Raw genomic sequence first — 27,979 nt, forward strand, 5'->3', positions numbered from 1 at the left:
CTGTATCGTTGTGTCGTGTTTCCTGTTTTATTTTGAAGTCCTTGTCTCTCGTGTCCTCTGTTTCCCTTCACTTCCTGTCCCTGTGATTGTCTGCCCTGTTCCTGATTGTTTCCTCCTGTGTCCAATCACCTGCACCAGCCCTGTGTATTTAAGTCCTGTTCATGTCATTCCCCTTTGTCGGTTCGTCTTGTCTAGATCATTGAAGATCATGTGTGTGAGCCTGTTTTGTTTGTTTTGAATCCTGTGGAGCAATAAAGCTGCCTTTTCCAGTGTTGACGGTGTTTGGGTCCAGAGTCCTGCAGCTGCGCACATAACAAAAACTCACCTGTTCAAACTGGCTTACTCTTTATAACTGGACCCTGTGATCTTCACTTGTTTTTATGTTGATGTTCTGTTTCCGTCGCAAACTAAAAACACATCTTTTTGACTATACCTTGAATAGGGAAGGTAGAGCCGTGGTAGCACTTTAGTAGCACTTAAATGTCTCTTACTGATATCACTTTGTAGTTTAACACTTTAGTAGCACTTAAATGTTTCTTACTGATATCACTTTGTAGTTTAACTTTCTTGAAGAAATTGTACTTTCTTGATTCTTGTTGTTCTGAGTTTGGACTCATGGTTTAATGCACTTATTGTGAGTCGCTTTGGATAAAAGCGTCAGCTAAATGACATGTAATGTTTTAATGTTGTTCCTATCTTTCATGCTTTTATTCTGTATTATTTTATTGTAAGATGACTTGAAAGGCGCCAAATAAAATGTATTATTATTATTATTAGGTGGTTCAACCTGGCAGCAGACCGGGGTAGCTCCAGGAGGCGTGCTGTAACATTGCATTTCTTTTTTCCTTTGATTCTTTTTAAATATGTTTGTCAGTTCTGAGATTTTTCTGTAGTTATTTTGAGTAATGGATGATCTGGGCCAAATGAGCCGCTTTATGAACGGGTCCAAATTGAATATGGGCGGATACGGGCCATATCTGGTCTGGATCTTTGGCCCGTAGCCGTTACGGATCCGGCCCGCTGTGCATCTAGCCTCAGATCCGGACCTGTTTTGCGGATCCGTTCCGGAGCTTATGATATCTCCTGGGCGGATCTGGAACGGAGTCTGTTTGCTATCTGGGTTTCTTTCTGTCTGTGTGTCTGCCTGTCTGTCTGTGTGTGTGTCTGTCTGTCTGCCTGTCTGTGTGTCTGCCTGTCTGTCTGTGTGTGTGTCTGTCTGTCTGCCTGTCTGTGTGTGTGTGTGTGTCTGTCTGTCTGTCTGTGTGTCTGCCTGTCTGCCTGTCTGTCTGTCTGCCTGTCTGTCTGTGTGTCTGTCTGTCTGCCTGTCTGTGTGTGTGTGTGTCTGTCTGTCTGCCTGTCTGCCTGTCTGTCTGTGTGTCTGTCTGTCTGCCTGTCTGTCTGTGTGTCTGTCTGTCTGCCTGTCTGTGTGTGTGTCTGTCTGTCTGCCTGTCTGCCTGTCTGTCTGTCTGTCTGTGTGTCTGTCTGTCTGCCTGTCTGCCTGTCTGCTACAAACTACATGGATTCCTGTTGCTTTTGTAAACAGGTTTTATTATAAGATAGATTACCAAAACGTGAAACTTGATTCCTGTCCTCGTTTGTGTTGTGATGAGGAAACATATGAGGTATTTGAGGGGTTTTCTGTCTATCATGGTGTTCTCATCTTGAAGTAAAACAGAAGTGCTGTGTGAACGAGCCTCAGTTTAATCAGCCACGATGCTGCTTTTGTTATTATTGTTGATTGAGGAGAAACCAAGACCAAGACAAAACATATCAGGAAATATCTTTTTATGAGTCTCACTGCTGAACAATTGAAAAGGGAGAAAAGACAAAGTAAGGTGATCAAACATGCATTTCACACAAAGGAGGCTCATCTAACCACTCACTCACTTTCATATGTACAGTATACAATTGAATATGTTGATTGTTGTGGAAGATAAAAGGTCTGCAGTGTATCTGCAAACATCAATATAAAATATATGTAACAAAAATTAACTTTGATGGGATGAATCAGTATTTAGTTGAATTAACTGACATGTATTAAGGAAAACAAAAACAAATATTTCCATGCAAATGAAATAATTATATTGGAAAAGTCAAACATATCCATTGTCAAAAAACAAATCGTACATACATTTACAGTTTAAAAAAATAAATAATGTGTATCTGCTCATCAGTGCGCAGCAATTGATTTACCTTTAAAGGCCTTCAGTGGCTGTAGGTCTAACTGATCAATACCATTTGAAGTGCTGCAGCTAAACGCTGCTGCTGGCTTCCAGAAGATTCCCTGCGTTGTGTTTCTTTGGAAAACAGGAGATAAGGGGGCGCTTGGTGTCAGACCTATGTACATGTGCTTAGCACACAATAATCCTTGACTCGGCTGTACTATATAATTAAGGCTGTCCAGGGTCAGTGCTACCACCATTCCACATACTTCACCATACACAGAGGCGGCTAATAGTGCAACATCTTCATGGAAGACTTTGAAGTATACTTAATAATTTAGAAGCAGTTATGTAATCAAAATACAAATACCACTACACCCCTGGAGACATGTCCAGGTCCTGCTGTTTTGTCATCTCGAGGTGAGGGTGTTAACACGTTTTAAAGGATCTCTACTATTGAGGTGTGAGGCCTCTTCTTTGAACCAGTTATCAGGCTAACTGGAGGGTAAACTACGCTACCGTAGACTAACGGATTCATTACACCTTCTTTTCTTTTACCTGGAGATGGAAAAGTTAAAGGATCATCCAAGTTATGACAATATATTGTTTTAATGTTATGGCAATCCATCTAATAATTATCAGACCTTTTCACGCTGAACAAATAATGCCAACCAGAGGGTGCGGCTCGAGGAAGAGTCACTGGATTACCACAGTCATTAAAACGCATACTCTGGAGATTATGAATAATTGCATGGCGTGTCAAGACATTTCACACAAAACTACGAGAAACAATCGCACGATAGATGATCCATAACATCAGCAGGATTCACCCTTTACAGGACAATACATCTCATGGTCATCATATTCAGTAGTTGAGATATTTTAGTAGTGGTGACCTGACTGTCATTACCTTACAGCCACACCACAAGAGGAGCTAAACAAATGAATGTAGAAATATTAAATATGAGAACCAACTCTCTAGTATAGCAAATCAACAGAAACACCAAACTGTAACATCTGTTTCCATCAACTGTTAAAGAAACGTATTCTGTTCTATTTCTTCAAAAATAATTCCTCGCACAATTGTTGCTGTACTTCGTGTTCCCCGAGCTGTATTTTCATAGGGAAATGCTGTGCATGAAATATGAAACAAATGGCGACTGCCAAAATGCAAAACTTCTAACCAATGGGCACCGTCACAACACTTTCACTCATAACAGTCTCGCTATCCGAGACACAAAGCCCCGCTGCATGTGTTGTACCGCCACGTAAATGTTTTCTAGTTTCCCTAAAAATACATTTCTATAAGCTTTGTGGTGAGTCAGTTTGTTTCAAAGTTGTGCGGCTGTGGTCCCATCAATACCCTTCTGCCTTTAGTTTCCGTGGTAAAATGTAGTCATACATTTTTTGTGCTGGTTGTTTCATAGTCAAAAGAAATTGACATTTTCCTTCATGCCATTAAGGTTACTTTGAAAAAAGAATATCAAAACAAATAGCAGGAGCTCTACGTGCAGACAACCCCATTGGTTTACGTCCTAAGATCGTCACAATTATTGACACCTTTGCAACCATTTGTGACATCTCTACAAACACCTCAGATATAAACCTGAATTACCTCAGCCTCAAAAAAATACATATCTGCCCTACAAACTCTGTTACTTTGGTATCCAACGCCCAGACCAGATAAAAGCAATAACATAACATGTATTGAGAGTTTTGTTGTGCAGGGGCATGAGATTGTCAGAAGTGTCAACAGCCATCTTGAGACTGATACACTCTCCATACTAGTGAAAGCTGGTCGGAGTTCTTCAGTATTGTTGTTATGACTGAGGTCCAGTAACAGTTGCTTGTCTCATCAGGCACCATTCCCTGGAACAAATCACCACGAGGAGGATCCGTCAGTACGATTCCCAAATGCCTCATGCACAGTCCCACGTAGGCATCTTCGATGTAAATAGCTTTAACATGTGCCGACGCCTCCAGTATCCTCTTGGGTAAATCCAGTGAGAACACATAGCCCAGTCCCAGGGCGTACGGTGGAAAATAGTTCTCAGGGAAGACGGAAACCGGCAGAAACCACTTTGAGGTGTGGTCTCTGAGAACAGAAGCACCGCTCGCCAGCATTCCCGTCATGTAGAGGTGTCGCGGGGCTTTCCAAAGCATGTCGACCAGGTTGCGGACATTAAGGAACATGTCCGAGTCTATTTTCATGGCGAAGGAAGTGTTGGGGCAATGGGAGCTGAGCCATTCGAACATGACCATGGTTTTGATAGTGAGGTTATTGTAGCTGTCCAAGAAGTCACTCTGGAGGATATCGTGATGTCTCCGGCTTTCCTCTAGCACCTTCAGAGGGGGAGATAGCAGACAGAGGTTATAGCAGTCGTTCTCAGCCGCTTAAGCGGCAGCGGAAACAAGCTAGCAACCAGTTGCTTGGTTACACGTCCAGCGGATTGCAGAGTGTTCTGCCCCACATTTTCATGTGTTGCATTCGAGACGCCAAGTGGCGTAGACTGCAATTGCATTTTTGTTCTTGGATTCATCCCTCCTCTCTTACCGTAGTTGGTTCCTTTTGTTTCTGATTCTACTGAGAGGACGTGCTGCAGCTGCGTTTCCCCTTTACTGCTCGGTAGCCTTAGAAGTTCTAAGTCTGTAAGTATTTATGTATTGTAGAGTTGTAATGCTTTTTTATATATACTTGCACATGTAAATAGGAAAGTCCATGTTTTAAATGAATACATAAGAAAGATATGATAATCAATAAGGGATATTATGAAGAATATTCTGAAGGAATGTGTTTGGGAAACATGGGAGAAAAGTCACTGTCACTGTATAAGTATGTTACTGTAAAGGTGTAATCACTGAATAAGTATTATTGTAACTGTATGCTGATTGTTTTATGTTTTATAGTTATCATAACTATAAAGATGACTCAGGTATGAATGGAATGTATTGATCCAACGAGGCGTAGTCAAAGTAGTGGTCTCCCTAAGTGACCGGAAGATAGGCATTTATTTTGAAGGAGCCCATCTTACTGTTTAGGGCCAAAAGGGAAGAGATAAGGGAAGTAGCATCGTGGTTTATTGCTTAGAGAAGTCCGCCTCCTTGTACTGATAGGCAGATAGCATGCTGTGTAGTTGAGGTATATGCATGCATACCTGATACTAACCAATGGAGAAGCTTTATGCTCAGTGTATGGATTGTATTTAACCTTTCGAAACTCTGTAAGGCATTTGTCCTCTCACGTGAAGACGGTAGACAGTTAACTATTTTAACAGATTTTGATATAAATATATTATAGTCTGTGGACCCAACGACACGTGAGCTCGCCCGGCTGGGACAGAAATATATGCTTATGATCCTTATTCTTTTATTAAATACTTTATATTTTAAATTACTGGTCTCAGGACATCTTTCAAAGCGCGGGAAGCTCAGAATTTCGGTTGAACTTAACAGTATGTAACATGTAAATATCTACTATGGTATATTATCTGTGTATTTACTGTTAGTATAGTATATAGTATTACATAGTAATAGGCAAATAATGCTTGGATTACCCATGTGAGATTTGCATTCTCTTACACACCTGTTGTAGCTTGCTCATGTTGGACTATTCATTTTATTCAACAGCCAGAACAGAAATGCGCTTATTAATCAACTCACTTGCTCTTTGATGCTTTCTGTGCCATCTTCCTCTTTGGACATTCCCAGGAGGAAGTAGTGGCTGACCACTTTGCCCAGCACTGTTGTTTCTTTGCCCCACGTGTTGCGGATCGTGTCACGGGCCTCTCTGTTGTTGGGTGCGACTGGGATCATAAGAACCAAGAATGGCCTTTCTTGCAAACATCTATGTGGTTCATCCACTGTGATACTGTACTGGCTTGGGTAGGACACAAAGTACACTGAAAGGTCCTCTGGTGAGATCTGCAAACAGAGGAGGTTCATGTTTTTGTAGTGTGAATCAGAACCTTTTATTGCCAAGTATGATTTCACATACCAGGAATTTGTCATGGCGGGTTGTGCAACAATAGACAATAGCATTAACAACAATCAACAACAATCAACACAGTGCAATAATTAAGAATATAAATATAAGTTAAAGTGCACAGACAGGCATGTTTCAGTACTTTAACCAGTGTAAGTAAGTTTAAAGTGACAAGTGTATTTAAAGTGAAGGGATACGTGTCTTTAAGTGTATTTAAGTGAAGAATTAAGTGATGTGAAGAATTAAGTGATGTGCAGGGGAGTAACCGGTAAGTAATTGTCCTGGGATGACAGAGTGGAGGAAGAATTATCTTTTCTTTTTTTTTATTGTTAACTTAACTACACTAATATTAGTTTGCTATATTTATGAAGATTGACAGATGATGTTTATACCAAAACTGCCAATGTAGTGACTGTACAAAGTTAGCTTTAGCTAGCGAGCAACATTTGAGTGTTTACACATCCTATGTATATATTTATCTATATAAATAATTTCTATTCGGGCCCACTTGTGTCTTTCCATCGACTTCGCTTGCAAATATGTTGCTTTTTAAAATGTGTTATGTGTTCTGTTTGAACACATTCAATCACATCCCCCATATATTGGCATTAATGAGCAACCTGTTTGCTAATTACAAATCAAATTTCACTGCTTGAATTTGAACCCGATGATGTTGGAAAGCTGAATTGAAACTGTCCGTCTTGAACATGAACAAGTATCACTTGACAACACATATACACTTACATCCTCTGGAGTATTTGACGTCAGAAGCCATGACAGGTTGAGGCTTGAAACGTAGAAGGTTAACATAAACGTTCCAACGGTGAGTAACAGCATCCAAAAACACAAGCATCGTCTCACTCTGGTCCATGGGGTCTTTTCACTGCCAAGACAAAAGTGTTATGTTTAATACCTCATAATCCCACATCAGGAGCACTTTGCTGTCCGTTGAACCTTTTATTTACTCAGATAATCTTATTGAGACACAGGGTCCCATTCTCAAGAGAGACCCACTGGACATGCTTGACAAGGTTCTTTATAGACATATTCTATATAACAGCAATCACTCAACAGAATCAACAGAAGCTCCAAAACCACCGCGTTGACCTTTTCACCTTGACTGCGTTCGGCTGGCGCTTGACCACATGAAAGTACCGTCAGCGGTAGTGGAAACTTTCCAATCCGTAGCACAACCTGTTCATGAAGCCATGCTGCAGAACTGCACAAACCAGTGCAGAGGAGAGGAGGACGTGACCGTTCAACGTAATCAGTTTAAATCTTATCTGGTATGTGAAACACAGGCAACAAACAGATTGAAACATACTGAAATCATAGTCAAAAGACTTCTTTTTTTTTAAACTGTAGGAAACACTACACTACGACTCAAACTGAAAAGAAAAGTAAATCCTAAAAAAAAAAACATTTGTTAAAACTCCAACACTCATGTTCCTATCACGCGGCATGTCGATTCAGGTATTCTTAGTTTGCGGGGAGACTTTCACCTCAGATGAGCGCGACACGAGAGGCCGGTTTCAAACAGCCGAGCGATTCCTGGGCCACATTTATTCAAAGCCACGCTAATAACTCTCACGGCATAAATGATGCACACTTCAAATCGCAAAAAAGAAACGGCTCCCCACCCTTTTGTGGATTTGCCCGTGTAACATTAAAAAGCAACATGTTTCAACTAGCAGGCATGCAGAGGCTTTTTGTTTTTTCTGAGGGCTCACATGAGAGCAGCAGCACAATGATCGGAGACAAAGATTTAGGTTTCTTAAGGGAGCTGTTACGTTTAGGGGAAAGGAGTTTGCAAAAGCCCCACACTTATATTCTAACGGTGTAATTTCCTATCAACTCCAACATGAGATTATCTTTTCATGTTGTATACTCAATTACAGATTACAACCACAAAGTCATGAATGATACGTTTGTGCTCCAGACATGAGCTCCAGTGTTTGAAAGCAATGGACTGAACTGATCCTCTTTACCAACAGCCAGACACCTTTCAAAAGCTTTTCCTGTACGGACAATCAGAGTCAATGAGAGTCAAAATTAACTGAATTAAAATCTGGACTCACCATCTGTAAAAGGCGCTCTGCGACATTCTTCCGATTTCCGAGCGCTTGCGGCTGATTCAGCAAGCTGCTGCCAGACAGACGGCAGGTGAGAATGAGGATGTTACTGTAGAAGTGTCAGTGTCCAAATGCATTGTGGTTTGTGGTTCGTAGCAGACGAGCTCACGGCCTCCTTCAACAAAATATGTGTGTGAACAACAGGAAAAACAAACTGCTAAGTGTGTTTTAAGGTAAAGTGTGGTCCAACGTGATTCAACATGCGTCTTTTTCCCAAAACAATATTGCGTCATTAAAGATTAAAAATGTGACAGCACTCCCTCTTCTCATCCAGCGTCAATCTCTGTGGCTCTACGTGCCACAAGTCAAGTTTCTCCACTTTTGCATTTCATGTCGCACAACTTTCTGTGTTGAAAGACATGAGAATAACTTAAAATCCCCAAATGTGGTGAAAATGTACTCAGCGCAGCAATGTTTCAGAGTGTTCCACGATTCAGCTTTTAAGGAATAACTGACGTCGCGAGTACGCCTCTTACGTTTTTTGCGGTGTTTCTCGCTTCTTATCTGCGCCATAAAGAGATATGAATGCAATTGTGTCAGTTATGACATACTGATGAGTTAGACGCCGTTTCCACAAACATTCTGAGAATACTCTCGGAGAGCTCTTAACTTAGCCTAAACAGTAGACCGTTTGCATGATGATTGGGATATAAATATGCGTTATGTTAATTTACCATGCTGGTAATTTGGGGGGAAAATGGCTCAGCTCTCATTTCTCATTTCTGTGATTCTGATTGCTGGCCAGTCTCTATAAGTAGAGGCACTGGTCGGCATGGAAATCTATAAACCAGCGAACGCTGCAGCATTTTTCCACTTGTCAGATATCTTTGCATTGTAATCACGCTTGTTTCCTGTTTATAGCGTTGTAGCGTTGGGTGGGAGACGTGACATGATGGAATCTGTATAGCTTCTTTTCTTTTGTCGTATAAGGTAACTTTCTCAATTTCTCAGAATGTCGTCACTGGAGCAACTCTTTGAAATAGGACGCTTCTTGACTACGGCCCTAGTTCTCTAGTGACTTCCTCTTTGTGTCACAGCTGTATGAAGAGAGTTTTGATAATGAAATTATCTAAAACATCTGATCAAATCTCCTTATTCATTGTTCCTGCATGACAGAAATACATGCCTCAGGCGGGTGCTCGAGGGTTTGTTGTTTGATTGAAATACGATCAGGTGAGTGTAACCCAATTGTCATATAGCATTTAACAACTGTTGAAAAACTAGTTCACATGGAATGCTGTCTGGGCCTGTCGCTGCCAGGCAAAGCTCTCTGGTACCTTTTTTTTTTCTTTCTTTCTTTCTTTCTTTCTCTGTTTCTTTCGTCATACATTGCTGTGGTTTCACCCACATGGTAACAGAAGTAAACGCATTCTCTGATAGACATTCTGTCCCGCTAGCTCTTCAGCCCGTGGTGTTGTTTTTAATGCAGACAAAAGAAAAATTAGACCGCTGTTGCTTCTTTTCTTAATATGTTTTTTTTTTTCACTATATATTAAGAATAAACATAACTTTTGACCAAGTAACTAAGGAGGAAGAGCGCACACTTTCTCAATCCTGTCCCCTAGAACTTCAGTTTACATCCTGGTAGACAGACACCTGCAACAGACGTTCATGATCCCCAGACGATGAACCCTAATGACTTTTCCTCTCGGTTTCAATTGAAATGTCTCAACAACTGCTGGATGAATTGCCTTGAAAGCCGGTCCGCACATTCACTTTACCCACCCTGTCTTTAGTTATTTACGCACCCTGTCTTTAGTTATTTACGCACCCTGTCTTTAGTTATTCATTCTAATGACGTCCCGAAATCCAACCTTTATGATTACCACTTTGCATTTTATGAAAATCAACAGAACCGGTTGAAACCAGTCGACCGCAGTTTACATTTACTCGTGGGAATGTACACCATAAGCACACAGGTGAACACACTTGAACTCCTCTGGCGACAGCAACGGTTTTCACTTCCTGAAATGCTTCTCAGGAATACGTGATCAGTTCAGAAAGACAGTGCACACAGGTGGAAACTGAATGATGGTGTTTTTCCCATTGAATAGATTTTGCATTGGAAAGTTAACCCTCCAATTCCTTTTTTTGTGATAATGAATTATAATTTGGAAGTACATACATTTTAATTTAAAAGTGTGATGCAGTAAGGTAAAAAGTATACACACTTACTTAGTTCTATTCATCTCCAGTTGGAGACAAAGACATTAGGACAATCAGAGCACCGACACAGCAGCGGAGCATGAATTCACTATCCCTCTGTGTGTGTGTTGTAAGGTGAGCTTCTCAGCTACTTCCTCTGACAGTGCATGTTAGTGCATGTGAGCGTGGCCCACTTGCCAGTTTATGGCATCCGCACTTTGCTCCTCCGGTGGTTACAGTTGATCACACACCGTCCAGATAGCGTTTGCTGTATCGGGCAGCAGTGGCCATGATGAGAGCCGTGAAGAGGCGATACCCATGCTTTTGATTTTGTTTAAAAAAGCACTTTTTTAAAGACTGTCATACGTTTCAGAAATAATTGTAAAAAAGTTTGTGCCTAACTGTCTTCCTCTTTCGAAAAAAAATTATAAATTAAATTCAAGCTGTGACAGCCTGAAGACCAAAAATAGAATAACAAATATATAAAATGGTCAATCTCTTAACTCCAGAGAAAGTTTAGTTAACAAATTATTAATAATGGCTTTACAAGGCCATATGTGTCAATATATCTAACTTGAAAATAGAGCAGATCAGTTTAAGAAGATAAAATAACAACTGTCTTGAATTAACTAAAGGTCACATTTTAGATTTGGGTTTAAGTAATGGGGATACTAGGGCATTCATTTGACCTTTTTACATTATCCCACATTTTTGAGATATACTCTTGTATGCGTTCTTTTGCAAGTGAAATGTGAAGAATGATACCGTTTTCATAATTATGGAGGTAAAACCGGGAAGTGTTTAGCCTAGTTTACCGAAAAAAACGTTAGCATTTCCTAAAATGTTGAATTATTCCATCATGACAAATTCAAAGATCAAATAATCAACTACAGTGTGTTTTTAAGTTTAGTAATAATATGCAATAACCTTTCCAGTGGACTTTTTTTCCCCCGCATAGTATTATGTTTAATTATTACTTTATTACCAGGCCACAGAATGCATAGTGCTTAATAAATACAAACATGTATCTGGTTTACTGACATGCGTTAATGCCTGTTTTTAAATGTTATTAGTTGGTTTGCCAGCTCAACATAACTCAGGCCCGATTCCTTTCAGCTCAGATTAGCCCGACAGAGTGTGAAACTGGTTTTAGGGCAAGAGTGTATTTCCTCTAATAGGAACAGTAGTTGTACACTGCCATAAACACGACCGGCAGAATTATAAGGGAAGCATAAATGACTTTTGGAGAAGAAGAAGTGGGCTGGCAGTCAGGTAAATGTTAAAGAGAAGGACACAAGTACAGTTGGAACAAAATAATAATGAGGAAACCGCTTGCAGAGAGTCTGCTTGAGCAAGATACTGAAATCAGGAAGAAGAAAGAAGAAATAACAGTTGTGTCAGACGACAGGCATCCAAGATGTATAAAACAACTCCTCTATTTTTTTTATTTGCTATCAGTTAAATTATTCCAACCAAAGAATAGGAAAAGAAATGAGCAGAAATCAAAAGACAACCACTATACTGTATATTGCCATCGAATATAACTCAACATAATTAATAATTGTATCAAACAATCTCAAATATCCAGAATTCATTGGTTCAAATAAGACAATGACACTACCCTTGTGTAAATTAAAAAAAACATTATCCACTTTTGCTTAAATATTATGGTAATAATCTTGGTTTCTTAAAGCTCACAAAGAAGAATGTGGTCTGGTTCAGCTTGGAGTCCGGCTCTGTATGCAGTGAAGCCCCCTTTGGCTGACTGGTAGTGGTCTTGATTCCAGAGTGACACGTTCAAAACACCCATCCATCCATCCATCCATCATCCATCATCCATCATCCATCCATCCATCCACCCATCCATCCACCCATCCATTCACCCATCCATCCACCCATCCATCATCCATCCATCATCCATCCATTCACCCATCCATCCACCCATCCATCCACCCATCCATCCATCCATCCATCCATCCATCCATTCACCCATCCATCCACCCATCCATCCACCCATCCATCCATCTATCCATCCACCCATCCATCATCCATCACCCATCCATCCATCCATCCATCCATCCATCATCCATCATCCATCCATTCACCCATCCATCCACCCATCCATCATCCATCATCCATCACCCATCACCCATCCATCCATCCATCCACCCATCCATCATCCATCACCCATCCATCCATCCATCCATCCATCCATCCATCCATCATCCATCATCCATCCATTCACCCATCCATCCACCCATCCATCATCCATCCATCATACATCCATTCACCCATCCATCCATCCACCCATCCATCCACCCATCCATCCATCCATCCATCCATCCATCCATTCACCCATCCATCCATCCATCCATCCACCCATCCATCCATCTATCCATCCACCCATCCATCATCCATCACCCATCCATCCATCCATCCATCCATCCATCCATCCATCCATCCACCCACCCATCCATCATCCATCATCCATCCATTCACCCATCCATCCACCCATCCATCATCCATCCATTCACCCACCCATCCATCCATCCATCCCTCCATTCACCCATCCATCCACCCACTCATCTAGCCAATAATGAAAAGAGCAACCGAATGAAAGCAAAAACAGGCTCTGAAATGTGAAAATTACAACTCCCACAAATAACAGAAATTCTAGAGAACAAATCACTGTTGTGTATAGGTCTATGCATAAGTTATGGAAGCTGTACAGAGACTATTGTAACAAAAACAAAACAAAGACTGGTTATAATGCTCACCAACCTTCTAAAAGCATACAATTCTTAAATAAAACAACAGAAAATAAACATGTTTTTGGAGGGTCCTCTCCTTTTTTCCCTTTATCAGGTTGTATCATTTCTTCACGGCGGGACAGAAAAAACAATATACTTCATCTCCTCCATATTAAAAGAGGCTGCGAGAAATGATTGTGTCATTTACTCTTTTATCTATATTTATTTGATCATTTATTTTTTATTTTTTTTTATTATCTAAATGGGTGGTCATGCAAATAGAAAAAAGCCAAGTCCTTCACGAGTTCAGCTTGGTGGTAGAAGATGTTCGGTCTAGTTGCTGATTACTGGGTTACAAGGTGAGCGGGCTGGTTTGCAGTCTCTCGGTGTCCATTGGCTCAAGAAGTAACTCGCCTTTCAATCAGCTGGTCTTAACAACCAGCCACATTTCCATATACACCAGCTAACTGTGCTTTCTCAATAATTACGTTGACCAATTGCTTAACGCGTCATCACTTTCCATCTTGATATTGTTGCTGAAATCCGTTTCTTTTAAGTCAACCATTTGTTGCCCCTTTAGAACCAAACCAGGAATTGTTTTTCAAGAGGTTGACTTGTTGTTTTAAGGTGGACTGGTATTCCAAAAAATCATTGCTTGAAGTCTTCCTCGTTTACTGAAAAGCCACCTAGTCCACAGGTTGATGGATACACCAAGAACTCACTTGGGTAGAAGGTCGACTGGCCTTCTGAGATTACGCTACTTTTGTTTTCCGATCCACCGCTACGTCGGAGTAGCTGACAAATCAACTTGTTTTTTCCGGGGCACACAGGTGGTGTGTGAGTTCAGGATGCTTGCTTCTTTTTGTGCTCCAAGGTCCAACTTGGTAGATTGTTCCACACACTCACTCACTCATTGTTAAAGTATCATGGACCTCTTTCATTGACCTGTCCAGTTCATCGCTTCAGACTCTCTGCACCAGTCAAATGAATATGAAAGCTGATGTTGTATAATAATGTTTTTTTTTTCTTTTCTCCAATGGTGTTGGCTACACAGCTTACATACCAGTTTGTGTCAGTCTGTTCCCAGTTGGTATATCCAAAACCAGCATACGATCCGTTTTACAATCTGAATCTGATTCTATATGCAGTCTGGAGCCGGTATATTCAAGCTTTGGTTTCATACAGTCTTAAAGCAGTCCTTTGATCAATCTGCAGGCCGTCCTCAAGTCAAGTAGTCCTCCCTGAAACCCAAGGCTGTACACCGTCCACAAACTCGATACAAAACAGTTGACCAACCAGTCCATCCCATTTCCAAAGCCAGTGTGAAAACAGTCTGTGAACTGGTCTGTAATCCAGTAGCAGTTGAGCGGGCCCTCTACCAGATGTCAGAGCTTAGTTCTCTGCTGGTGAGCGGTACAAAGGTGCTGTTCAGGTGGAGGTCTGTCTTCTTCCCAAGCGTACTGCTCTGAGGCACCTGGGAAAGAACACAGCACAACAGTGATCAGCAGGAAACCTTCACCACACCTCGACTCCTAGCAAGACATCTACAATTCAGAAGAGAAAACAGGGTCTGTAGTTCTACAGTATATACTGTGCATGCCATTAGTGCACCATGCCTCATGTATATGGAAACTATAGTGTATTACAGCTATTTCCCAGTCTGTGAATAATTATACATATTTTAGGTTGGCTAATGTGAAGATACTATTTTAATTCTACATTTTCTTTTATCCAAACAGACCTCTTGTTCCCCAGTGATCTGCTCTGAACCCCTGGGGAGAAAAGAGGGGTTTTATTTTTAACGTGACGAAACTCTGAGTACTTGACAAATAAACAACAGCATGGCATTTTGATGAAAGGAGACACTGTGTGGGATGCTAGAAACTATCTAGGATATGTAAAAAAAAAAAAAAAAAAACCAAGAAGTGGTCCTGTCCTGTTTTTCCCACCTGTCCATTCAGCAGTGTCATAGGGATGTTGCAATAGACGTGGCGCCCCCCGGGGCCCAGAGTGGAGAACTGCACGGTGGAGGGAGGTGGGAGGGGAGGCGACATTGAGGATGGCTGTGGGGGAAGCTGGAACTCGTAGCTGCGGCAGAAATGCCTCATTTGGGCTGCTGTGGCAGAGTGGCCGCCTCCCAGTGGCAACGTCATCTGGTTGTAGTCCGGGATCTCTGTCGCTAAGGCAACCTGGTGAGAGACAACGCAACTTTCTGTTAACTCTGATAGAGTATTATTCCAAGGGGCAATTGAACCCGAGTTCTTTATGCCAATACTTTAATTTCTGGATGAACTGTGAAAGCAAATAACCCTCTTTGGATCCAGTCCGGTCGAATAATTGCGGATCTTTTAAATGGTTTGTCAGCCAATGGTGCAAATACAGCTCGTGCAGCCACTGTAGCTGCACAAGGACTGGTTTTCTGATGACATGGGCCATCGGGGCAATCATGCCGACGGTGTACTCGAGGACAGAAGAACCTAATTGGCCCACTGTCTCTTTAAAATGTAGTTTGACCAAAGCACTTTAAAATAAGCTAACCCAAGTGTCTCATCGTTACATTTGTATTACATTTTAAATTAGATTTTAAACGACATGCCATTGGCCTGCATGGATGCATGAATGCATTTCCTTTTCTCATTTTCATTCAACAAGGTATTTTTCGATGGGACGGGGCTGTTTTCAGATTTGCCACCAACCAAAGTGCTAACACCCCTGCTGCACACACCACACCGTGTCCTTGAACGCTTCTATGAGACCCTGACCAATAACATCCAAGATGTGTGCGTGCATGTGTGCATCTATGTGTGTGTTTGCATCTCACAGGTGAAAGACTTTTCGCATCGTCATTACTACCTGACACGACTCGTTTATAGAACCACCAAGGCCCAGTAACAGCATTAGTGTGGAGGAGTGCGACAACTGACCTGATGTCCATGGCGACTCTCATTGGGGGGCGCCAAGGAGGCGGAGGTGGTTGTCATGGCAATGGTGGAGACGGTGGTCTGCAGGTCACCAAAGAGGCCCTGCTCACCGGAGTCCATCACCTGTTGTCATAGAAACAAAGTTCACTCTGCAGATTTATACAATGTTTTTTCATTTGATCTTGTCACAGTGATAGGAAACCTATTGGTGGGTTGTGTTTAAAGATAAGACATTATGCTATTCTATTGTTCACGTTACCAACAACATTACCATGTATAATCATACTGATCTATTTCTCTGAAGCATTGTTGTCCAAAAAACATTCAAAACACATCAATGTAGAATTGGATGAGATGCTCCTTTAAATACTGATCAGAGCACCAAATATCTGAAAATAGTTCCCAACAAAAAACACAATTTGTTTGAGTAACTTTTGCTTGAAGAAACAAACAAACGGTGACATTCTTCAGATGCATTCTTTAAGGAGGGCTCGAGGTACAAGATACAGAAAGTCTAAATCTCAACACAGTCAAACACAAAAAAATAAGGAATAACATCTTTTGGCCTTATTGTTAAAGTGGATTAAGTTCATCTGGATCGAGGTTCACGTTCCCTTTGTAGTACTTGAATGAGTGATGAAACCATAGCCTTTGTTTGTTTCCTTTGGTGTGAAACTATCTAGCTTTGCTTAGTGTTCATCTCACTTGTTTTCATCTCACTATGTCTTGTGTGCACTTTACCTCTTTGCTGCTGTAATCCTCTAAATGTCCCCACTGCGGGACTAATAAAGGATTATCTTATCTTGCGAAAGTTCACTCTTTTGCATTTATGTATTTAGTTCATTTAGTCCAAGTGAACCAAGAAACAAACATCACGTGGATTCAGGCAGTCTGTAAAATGTCATCCTCCAAGGTGGCGGCGGTGGCGGCGGCGAGGGGTCAAACCAGCTGATTGTCGTTCAGTGTCTTCCTGCTGAGCACGACGGATGCTCCTCAGAGTTCCTGCGCCATTTTTCAAGAAGTGAGGAAAGGAGTTGAGGACTCATTTTGATCTCCTCTTGGCTCCGTTGGGTTGGAACTGCTTCTCCGAGCAATAGCTAACTGCAGACTAGCAGATGTCCCTGAAAGTTCGTCTGTCGTGTAGGCCGTGCGTGGTGACTTCCAATGGCACTGCTTTCCCCTGACCTGATGAACACAACCACCCCATCTGTTCCACTCCTACAGTTCACTCTGCATTAGCTTCTCAGTGATTACTCTCCAGTGCCAAGCAGCAGCAGAACATCTATTGCTAATCAGGGCATACACCACCTGAGGTGTTAACACATGGTAAACATGTACACATCCCCCCCTCCCCATTGTGACTCCAATTTCAATACATTACCTGTATTTAGCAGACATCTCAAAGGCCATCTGTTTAGTTGCGAGCGTATGCGCCCTCAGGGGTGCATACGGACATGTGCAGACCTAATTTCCGCACTACTTTTGGTTTGTTTGTAGGCTGCTGGACATGCCATGGAGACAATGCTCTTACACCTGTAGCTACACACTCTGTTTGGTCCAGGGCTGGAAGGAAAACGGTGTCAGGGCTAATTCTTTATTCTCTTTTTTATTCTGCTGTTCTCTCAAACTAAACCCAGTTGGATTCAGCGAAAAACTAATATCTGGTACTCAGTAGTTCATGTAAAGGTCTGAGGTTCCGCGCATGCAAACACGTGTGTGTGTGTGTGTGTGTGTGGTAATTCTAGACTTCTGTTTCTGGCAGTATACCTGGCGTCTGGACAACGTCTCTCTGCGTTTAGCAGGCATCTCGTAGACCACCTGTTTCCAAAACTTAGACGACAGCTCATTGCTCTTGGGACCCCTCCACTTGATGATGGATAGAACCTGAGGAGGGCAAGAAGAAGAGATCAGGGAGTCGTCTTATCGCTTCCAGTCTCCCAGTGTGGCACCCTTCTTCTCTCCATCCCTCGCTTGGTTATACCTTGATTGTATGTTTAAGTGCTTCCACCTCTTGGTAGTTGATCACATTCTTCAGGTCAGCACACTCGATCATGATCACCTGGATGCACAGAAGCACAGAGTGTAGAGGCGTTTCAATAATGTGCACATGGCACATATTTTTGCGTATTACTCGTCAACTTCCCCAATCCCCACCTTGATCTCCCCGGTAACCAGCATGGAGTGGAGGCGCGTCTCGATCTGGAAGATGCTCCACCCTCTCTTGGCGACAAACTCCGGAGTCAAAACGATGATCAAACGCCTGCTCTGCTCCACGCTACGAGCCAAGTCCTCAATGTAGGCTGGGGGGGGGGGGGGGGGGGGGGGGGGGGGGGGGGGGGGGGGGGGGGGGGGGGGTGGGGGGGGGGGGGGGGGGGATTCATTAAGTAGGATTTTACACAAAAAGGAGGATAACAAAGTCTGCTTTCTCTGTTCACACTAGACATTCACCAAATGTTTTCTTCTTGGGGACTTTTTCTCCGGTAGATCATCTACACACACCCAAGGGCACGCATGAGTGCACAACGATTAGTTATTGTGTTTTTGTTTCATTCTACAATTGTATAACATAGGACTCAATATAAAATAATATAAGAATTTTATAAATATTTTAAATAATTATTTTGTTGTTGTTTCCCAGCCTTTATGCTAAGCTGGGCTCAGATATGATGACCGTGGTCTATATTCATCTGGCGAATAAATATATTTCATCAACATGTTTCAGCTATTCCTTTAGTCGTGCATTTGTTATTGCATAAAAAGAGTTTAAAAAAAACAAACACACAGTATCTTTTATTACAAAAGGAAGAGGCAGGAAACAACAACAACAACAACATGAGAAGGGGAAACATCCGTGTGTCGCATCGGCCCTCTTTTTTTGCTGGCGCCGCCTTTCCACTCATTTTGTTGAGGAACGAGTGGAATGACTGACAGGAGGGTGAAGTGGAGTGACATACATGCTGCTGTGAGCTCTGGCTGCGGCCCAGCGCAGTGGAATCAGCTCTTAAAGGAGTCGTGCCGATGCTCCGCCATCGGCTCCCTCTGGTGACTCAGGCAGGGTGAGCCTGGGCTGGTGAGGAGGGACCAGAAGGAGTCCACCGCTGGATTTAAAGGCTCCTTTTCCTCCTCGGCGTGGTGCTGTCCCATTTTTTTAATTATACGTCTGTGACATTCTAAATTGTTCATTATTTTATTTCATTTTAAAATGTATTTCCAGTTAGCCGGAAATATCTGAAAACTGTGTTCTTTGAAAAACAGATTGCCTCTCTTTGCGTGCCTCTCTCCTCCCTCTATCTCTTCGCCTGCTAACTAAATTAATGACAGAGACTCTCCAACAACACATTGCAATTTCACGCTCAATTTAAGGGGCACAAATAGAACATCCCAAAAATGCAGTCCCGTTCTGTCTCTCTGCTGCTGTGCCGATCCGTCTCTCTCTTTTCCTCCCAGTTAACATCCTCCCTCACTTCCTCTTCCTGCTCTCTACGTTTGAGGATTATGTAAATCAATTAATGAAATACCACAAACCAATGACCCCGTCCCCACCTCTCCCTGTTCCCGTTGTTTGTTTCTCGCTCCCTCGTTCATCTCGTGGGGCTAATGGAGTGGATAATTGAACGGTGTGTTTTAGGCCGCATCGCCATGTTGCTGTGTTGAGCATCCAAAAGGCCCCTCGGTCCGTGGGATTCCCTCTTTCATTTGTTCTCGGGATGTTTTCAGGGCACAAAGAGGGAGCCTCACTTCTGGAGGAAATGGGACTTTCTCGTCAGTGTGTGTGTGTGTGTGTGTGTGTGTGTGTGTGTGTGTTGTCAGAGGAGGAGGCATAGTTTTGCCGAAGGGCAATTCATTATGAAACAGTTTAAGTAAATGTGTTTATGTATTTCAGGAGAAAATGTTAAATAGTGCAAAGAACACACAGTAGCCAAATTATGAAGTTATTTTCAGCAGCTACATTCTTTCTTTTTTAATGTAGGGGTTATAAAATGGTAATGCCCAGGGGATGATGCATGAGTTTGATACTTCAGTCGAGGTAACCATGGTGCCTCGGCGACCAGCGAGTGCGGTTCATCATGCTTTTAAAACAATGAGCGGGTATATTTCATAACCAATCTTTTGAAGCCCATTTTGAAGTCACATTGTCTAATAAAGATTTTAAAAAAATATTGAAAGTTAAAACTGAGATGAGTATTTTCTCTAGTTGTAACAGGAGAAGAAAACACCACACCTTGTAGAAATTAAAACAATAATGAAAATAAAGAAGAAAGAAAAATCAATTGTAGGATATCTTGGATTTGATGAAACACGAGGAATCGATCTATGATTGGCTTAAAAAGGGCACTACTGTGTACATTGTCCATATTTGGGTCACGGTATCTGAGGCTCGGAATAGAAAACATACAAGAATGTTGCTTTTCATTGCTCCATTTTGGGTGTCTTTAAACTGGTGATATTCAATGCATTTCCTGGTTATACCCACTTGGATAAACAGAGGACTGTGCTGTCCTTCTAGTTTGTTTCATACAGCGTTTGCATGCAGGCTACGGCGTGTGTTTGCTGTGTGTGAAATGTCCGTCAGGAACAATGACCACCCTGTGCGGCCCATGAACGTTATGTAAGCTCATGGATGCCACGAGGGCCAAAAGCCTTTGGCTGGTTGACACTTTATTTAAATTAGAAGCTCAGGGATACTCTTAATAACTCTGGAGGGACGTTTGTTCTGGACTCTGTCATGCAGTTTCATAGCAGATTAAAAAAATACTTACAAGCTTCCATGTAACAGTTTGCACATAAACAACTTTATGACTTGTATTGTTTATAAAAAAGACTGAACAAATATCCTTCTTCAGTCCATATTTGTTGCTGTTTAGCCTTTCAACAACATTTTCAGTGCAGCCAAAACACTGTTTGCTCTAACCTTTGACGCGGCGCACACAAGGGGCCAAGCAAATATTCATCATTGCAACTTCAATAATCCTCCTTTAATAAATAACCAGGAAAGCAGTTCATCTGTACACCTTCCAAAAATTCTAAATGTGAGTTCATGTGAAACCGGTGCACAGTTTTGGTGTGGAAGTGAGCTCCAGACATGGGAAAGACCTGTGCGTTGGTTTCATAAGGAAGTGAAAAGAATAATGTGTGAGAAACTGTCTGAGGTAGAGTGTGTGTGTGTGTGTGTGGTTTAAGTGTACTCTATATACACCTGAGCTCATACACAGATGTGTGTGTGTGTGTCTCTCTTTGTAAGTATGTTATGATGAGGGTGCGCATACGTTCTCATTTATTCTGACAGAGTGATGACTTCTGGGTATTGGGGCCATAATGGGCGAGGGAAGGTAGACAGGCAGATAGATGGATGGATACTCACTACTGCTGGGTATTAGATCTCTGTCTGGTATAAACAGCTTGTATCCGTAATGTTTCTCTAAAACGTCCGGCAGGATCTCCAAAGCCAATGTTTCCTCGTCGCTGCTCGACCTACCGGGCAAGAGAACAACAATTATGGCTTCAGATTCAAAATACACCAGTCAAAACCTTCAATTTTTGGTATTATTGTGTGTTTTTCTTATGCTGCAAAATGGGACTTCAAACTGCATTTCGAGTTGCCTGGTTCTGGAGACAGACATGGCCGAGAGCTCCAAAAGCAATCTAGACTGATAAACAGCACGTGAGGTAAGAGGGGGGACTGTCCCTTTAAGGGGATAACGGTTTACGATTGTATGCCACCGCCAGCAAAATATCACTTCATCCTTTTATCCTATCAGACATGTGTGTGTGAGTTACATTTGCATAATAAGCAATCTTTATGGCCAACATTGGTTTGTTGGCCACAGTCTGTAACTACAGCACAGGAGCGAGGTGTACAACATGCACAAGGGGGCGCTAGAGCAGAAAGTGACCATTTAAAAAAACAACTTCCATGTGACTTTCAGATGCCTTAAGAAGCCATTTGGGTTCTTAAAAATATGTAAGATATACAAATTCTATTTCTATACAAATATACCAATTCTAAAAGTCAAGCCTTGATGAACAGAACATAATCATGCTGTTCTGATTTTTTTTCATGCAACCTTTTGAATAGGTTTTTATTCATTTAGAAACATGATTATTATATTTACATACGGACACAATGCTACCAGAACTGGCAAAGATGCCATAAAAATGGCAAAATCAGTTTGCCAAGGATCAGACAACCAGGCCAGCTGTTTGCCCCCTTTTTCATCTTTTTTTTATGCCGATATTGTGAGTTTGAGAGGAGAGAGAAGTGGTGATCTTAATAACAACGCGTATGTGTACATATGTAACACGTGTGCAGCAGAGACCGACCTGCCCAAGCAGTCCAGCTCCACTTTGGTGTAGGACAGATAGCCGTCGTACTCCTTGTTATCTGGGAAGAGAGACACATCTTTAGGAAAACAGCATCACTCTACTGGGGATGTTTCATCACCTTTTGAAACCAAAGTTTGACCTCTGACCTCTGACACGCCGAGGAGAATCTAATGTACAGTATCACTGTATTGAGGAGCGCTCTTTTTCGTGAATGCTGTGATTGTGAACGGCATTAAGTGACCACATCCCGAAGGAGGATACTGTCTCATCATTCCTACATCTGGGCACTGAGAACAAATGGGAATCAGCAATCAGGGCTTTGAATCAATCCTGCCCAGTGACATCTTTGTAATATTCTTTTCTCTGTGAAGCTATGATTTATCTGGATTCTTTGCCTTGGCAATTTCCCTTTTTGAAACGAGCTGTACAAAAAGAATGTCTTTCTCTGAGGGTAGACGTGATTGAGTGTAATTATTGTGTTGTGTATTTATTCTTCCTCACCAACATGTTTCCATCCTAACTTACAAAAGGCCTTTCACCCGTCGCACACACACACACACACACACACACACACACACACACACACACACACACACACACACACACGGAAACCTCTTTAACTGTGTGTCTTCCATGTTTGTAGTTCTCTGGCTCACCGTCTTCCGTTTCATCACTTCCAAATGTGCCTCCTGTAGCAGAGCATGATCTCCCAGGTTGTAGCACTTATACAGCGCTGTCAGGACTCCCAGCAGCAGCAGGATGACCCCCAGACCTCCAGCCAGCTCCAGGCGGTACATATCTGAAGTCAGAGAGGAGGGAGGAGGAAGGAAATGCATCAGTTGTTGTTCAAAGCATATCTCTGCCGGCGAGGTAAACAAACAACATAACTGCATCTTTTCTCCAAATATGTCAGACTTTTTAAACTCTCTCGCTCAGTTCTGCTTGTGCGGATTTTCTTCTGTGCTTTTTACAAAGCGGTTGGCTCACGTCGGGGTACATCAAGACAACATCCCAGCTTATCAGCCAGGAGCTGCTCCATCGATCGTTCCCTTCTTTTGCCTGTGTGGAAGTTCACTTTGAACGTGTCCTGTTCCACAGGGAGGTCAGAGGTGGAGTGAGCGTCACAGTTTAAGCATTTGAGTGATAGCGACGTCTTGATGTCGACACTGGATGGGTCGGTGCACTACCGGACCCCTCTGCAGCTCGGTGCAGCATCAGCACCAAACCATGCGGTGAAGCCAAAAGGAGAGCCGGAGCCTCGAGGGCCAAACTCAACGGGCGGCAGGCAGAGGTTTGAGTTTAAAGGGCAAACGGTTCGTTGTCCCAAGAGCTGCAAGCCGACTTCATTTTACAAAATGGTCGCTCATCGATGAGTTCGTTCCGCCGCTTTAATCCGCTCTGCTCGTCATTGTTTCATCCAGCACTGCTCCATCAAGCTTTAAGCCTGTGGAGCTTTTACTGATGAGTCACCAGGCTCAGCAACGCCAGTGACACAGAAACAACTTATTAACAATAGCTAAGATTAACCAGTACACGCTAATATGGTCAGACCGGAATAGTAAGGCTTTAGAGTCTGTTGAAGTGATCTATGGTGTATTCATTGCATATGAAAAGAGAAGTGAGAGGAGGAATGCATTATGGGTTATTATTTCTCTATAACTGTGGTCCCATTGAAGCATTTAGAGAAGGACTGGTCTTCATTGGCGGGTGGGGGAGTTAGACCGGTCAGTAAAACCTTTGACACTAAAAGAGAAGCACACTGTTTAAAAAGCACGTCAACAACACACACTGAGAGAAGCCACACTCAGGTGAGACGTGTGCTCACTAACATTGGTATAGTTTGCATGCCCATTGGTGGAGGGTGTGTGTGTGTGTGTGTGTGTGTGTGTGGCTCATCTTATGTCAACTAACTGGAATTGACAAACGGAGACAAAGGACTTGCATCATTTGTTATTTCACACACACAAAGTCAGCTTGCCTGAGAGAGACAGAAGACCTCAAGTCAACATGTAAAAGACACACACAGACGCGCACACACACACGCACACACGTACACACACTCGCACACGCACACACACACACACACACACACACATGGGCTCAGATTGTGTGCGTGCGTGTGTTTGTGAGAATGACAGTGCTTTCAGGCAATACGAGTGTATGGGAGATTAATGGAACATGGCTGGTGAATGACACCATGGGAAATATGATCTATGACTATCACACACGCACACACACACAAATATATTTCAACTGAATTTTCAGAAAAAAGAGCCTTACTCTTTTTTTCTGAAAATTCTGCTGAAATAGGTGAATATTTATCATATTTTTCTGAAAAATGATCTCCCACAATGCACCTATTTTCTCCCAGCCCATAATCGGTCCGCTGTTACCACATTTCACCAGTAGACGTCTCCCCAACTCTACTCAAAGCTTTATTTATACACCGAGCCTCTGAGGAGGTGGGGCAGAGTTGGGGATAGGGAGGAAGGAGAAAGGGAGGAAGGAGAGAGGGAGGGAGGGAGAGAGGAAGGAGAGAGGGAGGGAGGGAAGGAGAGAAGGAATGTCGGTCTGAGGGGAGGGGCGGAGAAGAAAAATAGTGAAATTGAACTAATTACCAAATATTAGAAGTGTAAAGCGATTTTTATGCAAAAAAGAAAAGAAAGAAAATAGCCTTAAAGTTTGTCTCCCGTCATACCATCTGTCTCATCTTTCACTGGAACCCTGAGATGCTGAAGAGCCTGAGGATGCAGCTTCTTTGAAGGCAGCTCGAGGTGAATAGAAGAGTGGGAGAACCTCAACCTCTCTCCAGACTCTGGCCAACATGCATTCTAAATGATAGCACCAACATCGAGTCATCTTTTCAGAGACCACAGAGAAGTCTCTCCTCCTCCTATGCCCACACACACACACTCTCTCTTATTATCTGTGCATATTGACTCATGACATCTCCCTCATTCTCCTTTGTCGTTCATCCTCCCCTCATGGAGGTCGGCGACCTCGCATAATCCCAATGTAACCTCACACCACCCCAGCTGTAGAGCACATGTCTATTAAATCCACAATAAACCTAAACACACCCTTTTGAGAGCTCAGGTGCAAAAATGGAAAATTGAACATCGGCAGAACATCTGTGAATGTCAAAAGCTCCAGAACAGCTTGGACCTGGTGTGAGGACACATTTTCCCACAACGTAGCTCCCACTTAAAAAAGACAAAGTGAGACTATTATCGCTCAATGGCTTTACATACACATTTCAGATGTCGTATTCAGATCAGATTGAAACCTGACTCCATTCTTCTGGCTACAGTCCAGAGGGCGGCCGTAAACACAAAATAACACTGGCAATTTATTCCCAACAATGACAAGCAGAGACGCGGGGAGAACGAGTGGCATCCCAGCTGTCGTCATCACAGGGGACACCGTCCCACTAGGGAGGAGCACGCACTTCAGGGACCGGTGCTTCCACCCCTTCAGCATCCGACGAGAGTGCATCTTAAATCCCCTCACGAGGTGGCTGGAGCACTCAGGTGGACCGACCCTCCTTGGATGTTTCCTGGGTGCATTTGTGTTCATACAACGCAGTTTGGGGCCACATCAGTCCTCACTGCTCTGCCCCAAAGACTCTGCCTGTAGGTGAAGTGAATGGTGGTGAGTGGTGAGCCCAGGAAACCTTTGAATGACATCAGAGGTTCTCCCCCCCCCCCCCCCCCCCCCCCCCCCCCCCATTCTCCATCTCCTTGTCTCTCACTCCGTCAAGTCTCTCGCCATGGCGGCCGGAGTCGTCACTTTCCTCTCCGCCGGTCACAACGAGTGGATGCGTCCGGCGTGCGTGCGCGTTGCGGGTGCGTGCGCGGACGCATCGGCCCGTTAACATCGGGCCACTGCTGGGGTGAGAGCCCACCCTAATTCAATCACACACGCGGCGCAGGAAATCAAGCTTTGATAACGTGCGCTAACTTGCGGTAACTTGTGCTCCGTGAATGCTGTCGCGTCACGTTTCGGGCGCCGCAAATGTGACCCCGTTAGCTCCAGAGGCTCCGGAACAGTCTAGTTAGCCCGGCTACTGAACCTTTAGAGAGGGGGGACGCCGTGAATGATTTTTGCACATCCAAGCGGTTCGGCTCAGTTCAGTTCATGAGGTCAAGGGTCACTGCCCGTGTAGTTAGTTCACATACACTGCTGTTAAATACAGCGTGGCCGTCTTCAGTTCGGTCTCTTCAACTTAGAGTCTGTTGCTGGTTCAGCAGTTTTGTTCCGTACCTGGGGCCCGTTCCTCGGCCCCCAAAGAGATGCCTCGTTGTGACGTGTTGTGCTCTTTCAACGAGCTTCTGACCAGAAAGGTTATGGCGACTGACCCACCAGCGGTGCTTTTAAGTCCACAGTGAGGGGGGAGGGGGGGGGGGGGGGGGGGGGGGGGGGGGCAGTGACATGGCTGATGCATTATGTTCTGCTCAACCCAATACGTCTGCTTCCATTCGTACACCCCATGCCTCGAGCCCACAGCACACAGAGTTTGTGAGTGATCTTTGAGGAGGTGAGAAGAAAAAAGAACATTTGCTCCTCCTTTTGAATGCTTTCATTTCACATATATTTGATCCATTGGTAATATACAAACATTGATTAGTGCAGATATATGTGCATATTGAGTATTGAGTGAAGATTATCATTAGAACAATGGCTGTTGCGGAAGGGGGTATCTAATGAAAGTATTTCAATACTCATATATTTGCATTATTTCAAACCCCGGAAATAAATTCCTCAACACTTCATCACGCACTTTGTCAACGCACATGAAAATGGAACTGCGCACACAATTTTGAAAACTCCTGAATCAACAAAAAGGCTTTCTTCAGCAGGATTGTTACGTGTCTACTTAGAAACTGATATTAATGCTACCTCTTCTAACTGAGATGAACACGAGGAATTGTCAGTTGCTGCATTAAAAAAAGCTCTGACCGTAAGTCCCTCATTGTTCTGTCTCCCCCCCCCCCCCCCATCAATACCAGTCAATGTCATTTACAGCTAAAAGCTTTGAATATATCACATTAAAATATCCCTGAACTTCCACTCAAAGTCATGTTTTAGTTTAGTTTTAATGACTCCTCTTCAGCCGGCGCTCAAAAACAGTAATGATTAGTCAAAATACTTCCCCGAATAATGAAACTAAAACCAATAAGAATAATGAACACTAAATCTCCTGCTCCTTTCCCTTAAATCTAAACTGATTACAGAGAAGGAGATGAAGACAAAGGGGAGTTTTAAGCTCTTTTTTATTTTCTGCAGCCCAATACCAACTGCTGTTTTACTGTTAAACAGTGAGATGAGGACAATGATCAGAGCGCTCCCTTGAGGCATCAGAAGGACAGTGCTCCATTCCCCTCATCCGAGAGAACACACATTGATACATTTTAAGGGATCCAGTTTTTTAAAATGTTTATCTTTGTTACATTACACAATCTGCCAATCTTCCTTGCTTTCGCTATTCATTTCCCACTTACGGCACATGGTATTCCCGAAGCAGTCTCCCATCCAGGTACTAACCAGGCCCAAACCTGCTTGG

The 27,979-nt window shown here is 42.9% G+C and overlaps 2 protein-coding genes across 5 annotated transcripts in view; both read right to left on the reverse strand.

Moving 5' to 3' along the window:
• Window positions 1-1,768: 1,768 nt before the first annotated feature.
• On the reverse strand, window positions 1,769-10,590 carry LOC117737464 (beta-1,3-galactosyltransferase 2). Of its 4 annotated transcripts, none has more exons than XM_034543449.1 (5): window positions 10,452-10,581; window positions 8,223-8,391; window positions 6,889-7,027; window positions 5,823-6,083; window positions 1,769-4,505 (listed from the first exon to the last, which is right to left on the reverse strand). In XM_034543449.1, the coding sequence occupies exons 2-5, from the start codon at window positions 8,246-8,248 to the stop codon at window positions 3,912-3,914; spliced, it is 1,020 nt and encodes a 339-aa protein (XP_034399340.1). In that variant the 5' UTR covers window positions 8,249-8,391; window positions 10,452-10,581; the 3' UTR covers window positions 1,769-3,911. The 4 variants fall into 4 exon arrangements, with proteins under 4 accessions (XP_034399340.1, XP_034399341.1, XP_034399342.1 ...); XM_034543450.1 differs by having other exon boundaries at window positions 8,223-8,289; window positions 10,452-10,580; XM_034543451.1 differs by having other exon boundaries at window positions 8,223-8,286; window positions 10,452-10,567.
• A 3,956-nt stretch (window positions 10,591-14,546) lies between these two features.
• Window positions 14,547-27,979, reverse strand: part of il1rapl2 (interleukin 1 receptor accessory protein-like 2) — a 270,711-nt gene continuing 257,278 nt past the window's right edge. Inside the window, 11 exon segments of the mRNA XM_034543447.1 lie at window positions 14,547-14,645; window positions 15,121-15,344; window positions 16,113-16,215; window positions 17,860-17,976; window positions 18,074-18,151; window positions 18,247-18,392; window positions 21,455-21,564; window positions 22,414-22,474; window positions 23,073-23,097; window positions 23,099-23,125; window positions 23,127-23,215. Of these exon segments, the coding sequence (XP_034399338.1) occupies window positions 14,547-14,645; window positions 15,121-15,344; window positions 16,113-16,215; window positions 17,860-17,976; window positions 18,074-18,151; window positions 18,247-18,392; window positions 21,455-21,564; window positions 22,414-22,474; window positions 23,073-23,097; window positions 23,099-23,125; window positions 23,127-23,215 (1,079 nt within the window).

This window comes from Cyclopterus lumpus, chromosome 10 (assembly GCF_009769545.1).
Source record: "Cyclopterus lumpus isolate fCycLum1 chromosome 10, fCycLum1.pri, whole genome shotgun sequence".
NCBI lineage: Eukaryota > Metazoa > Chordata > Actinopteri > Perciformes > Cyclopteridae > Cyclopterus > Cyclopterus lumpus.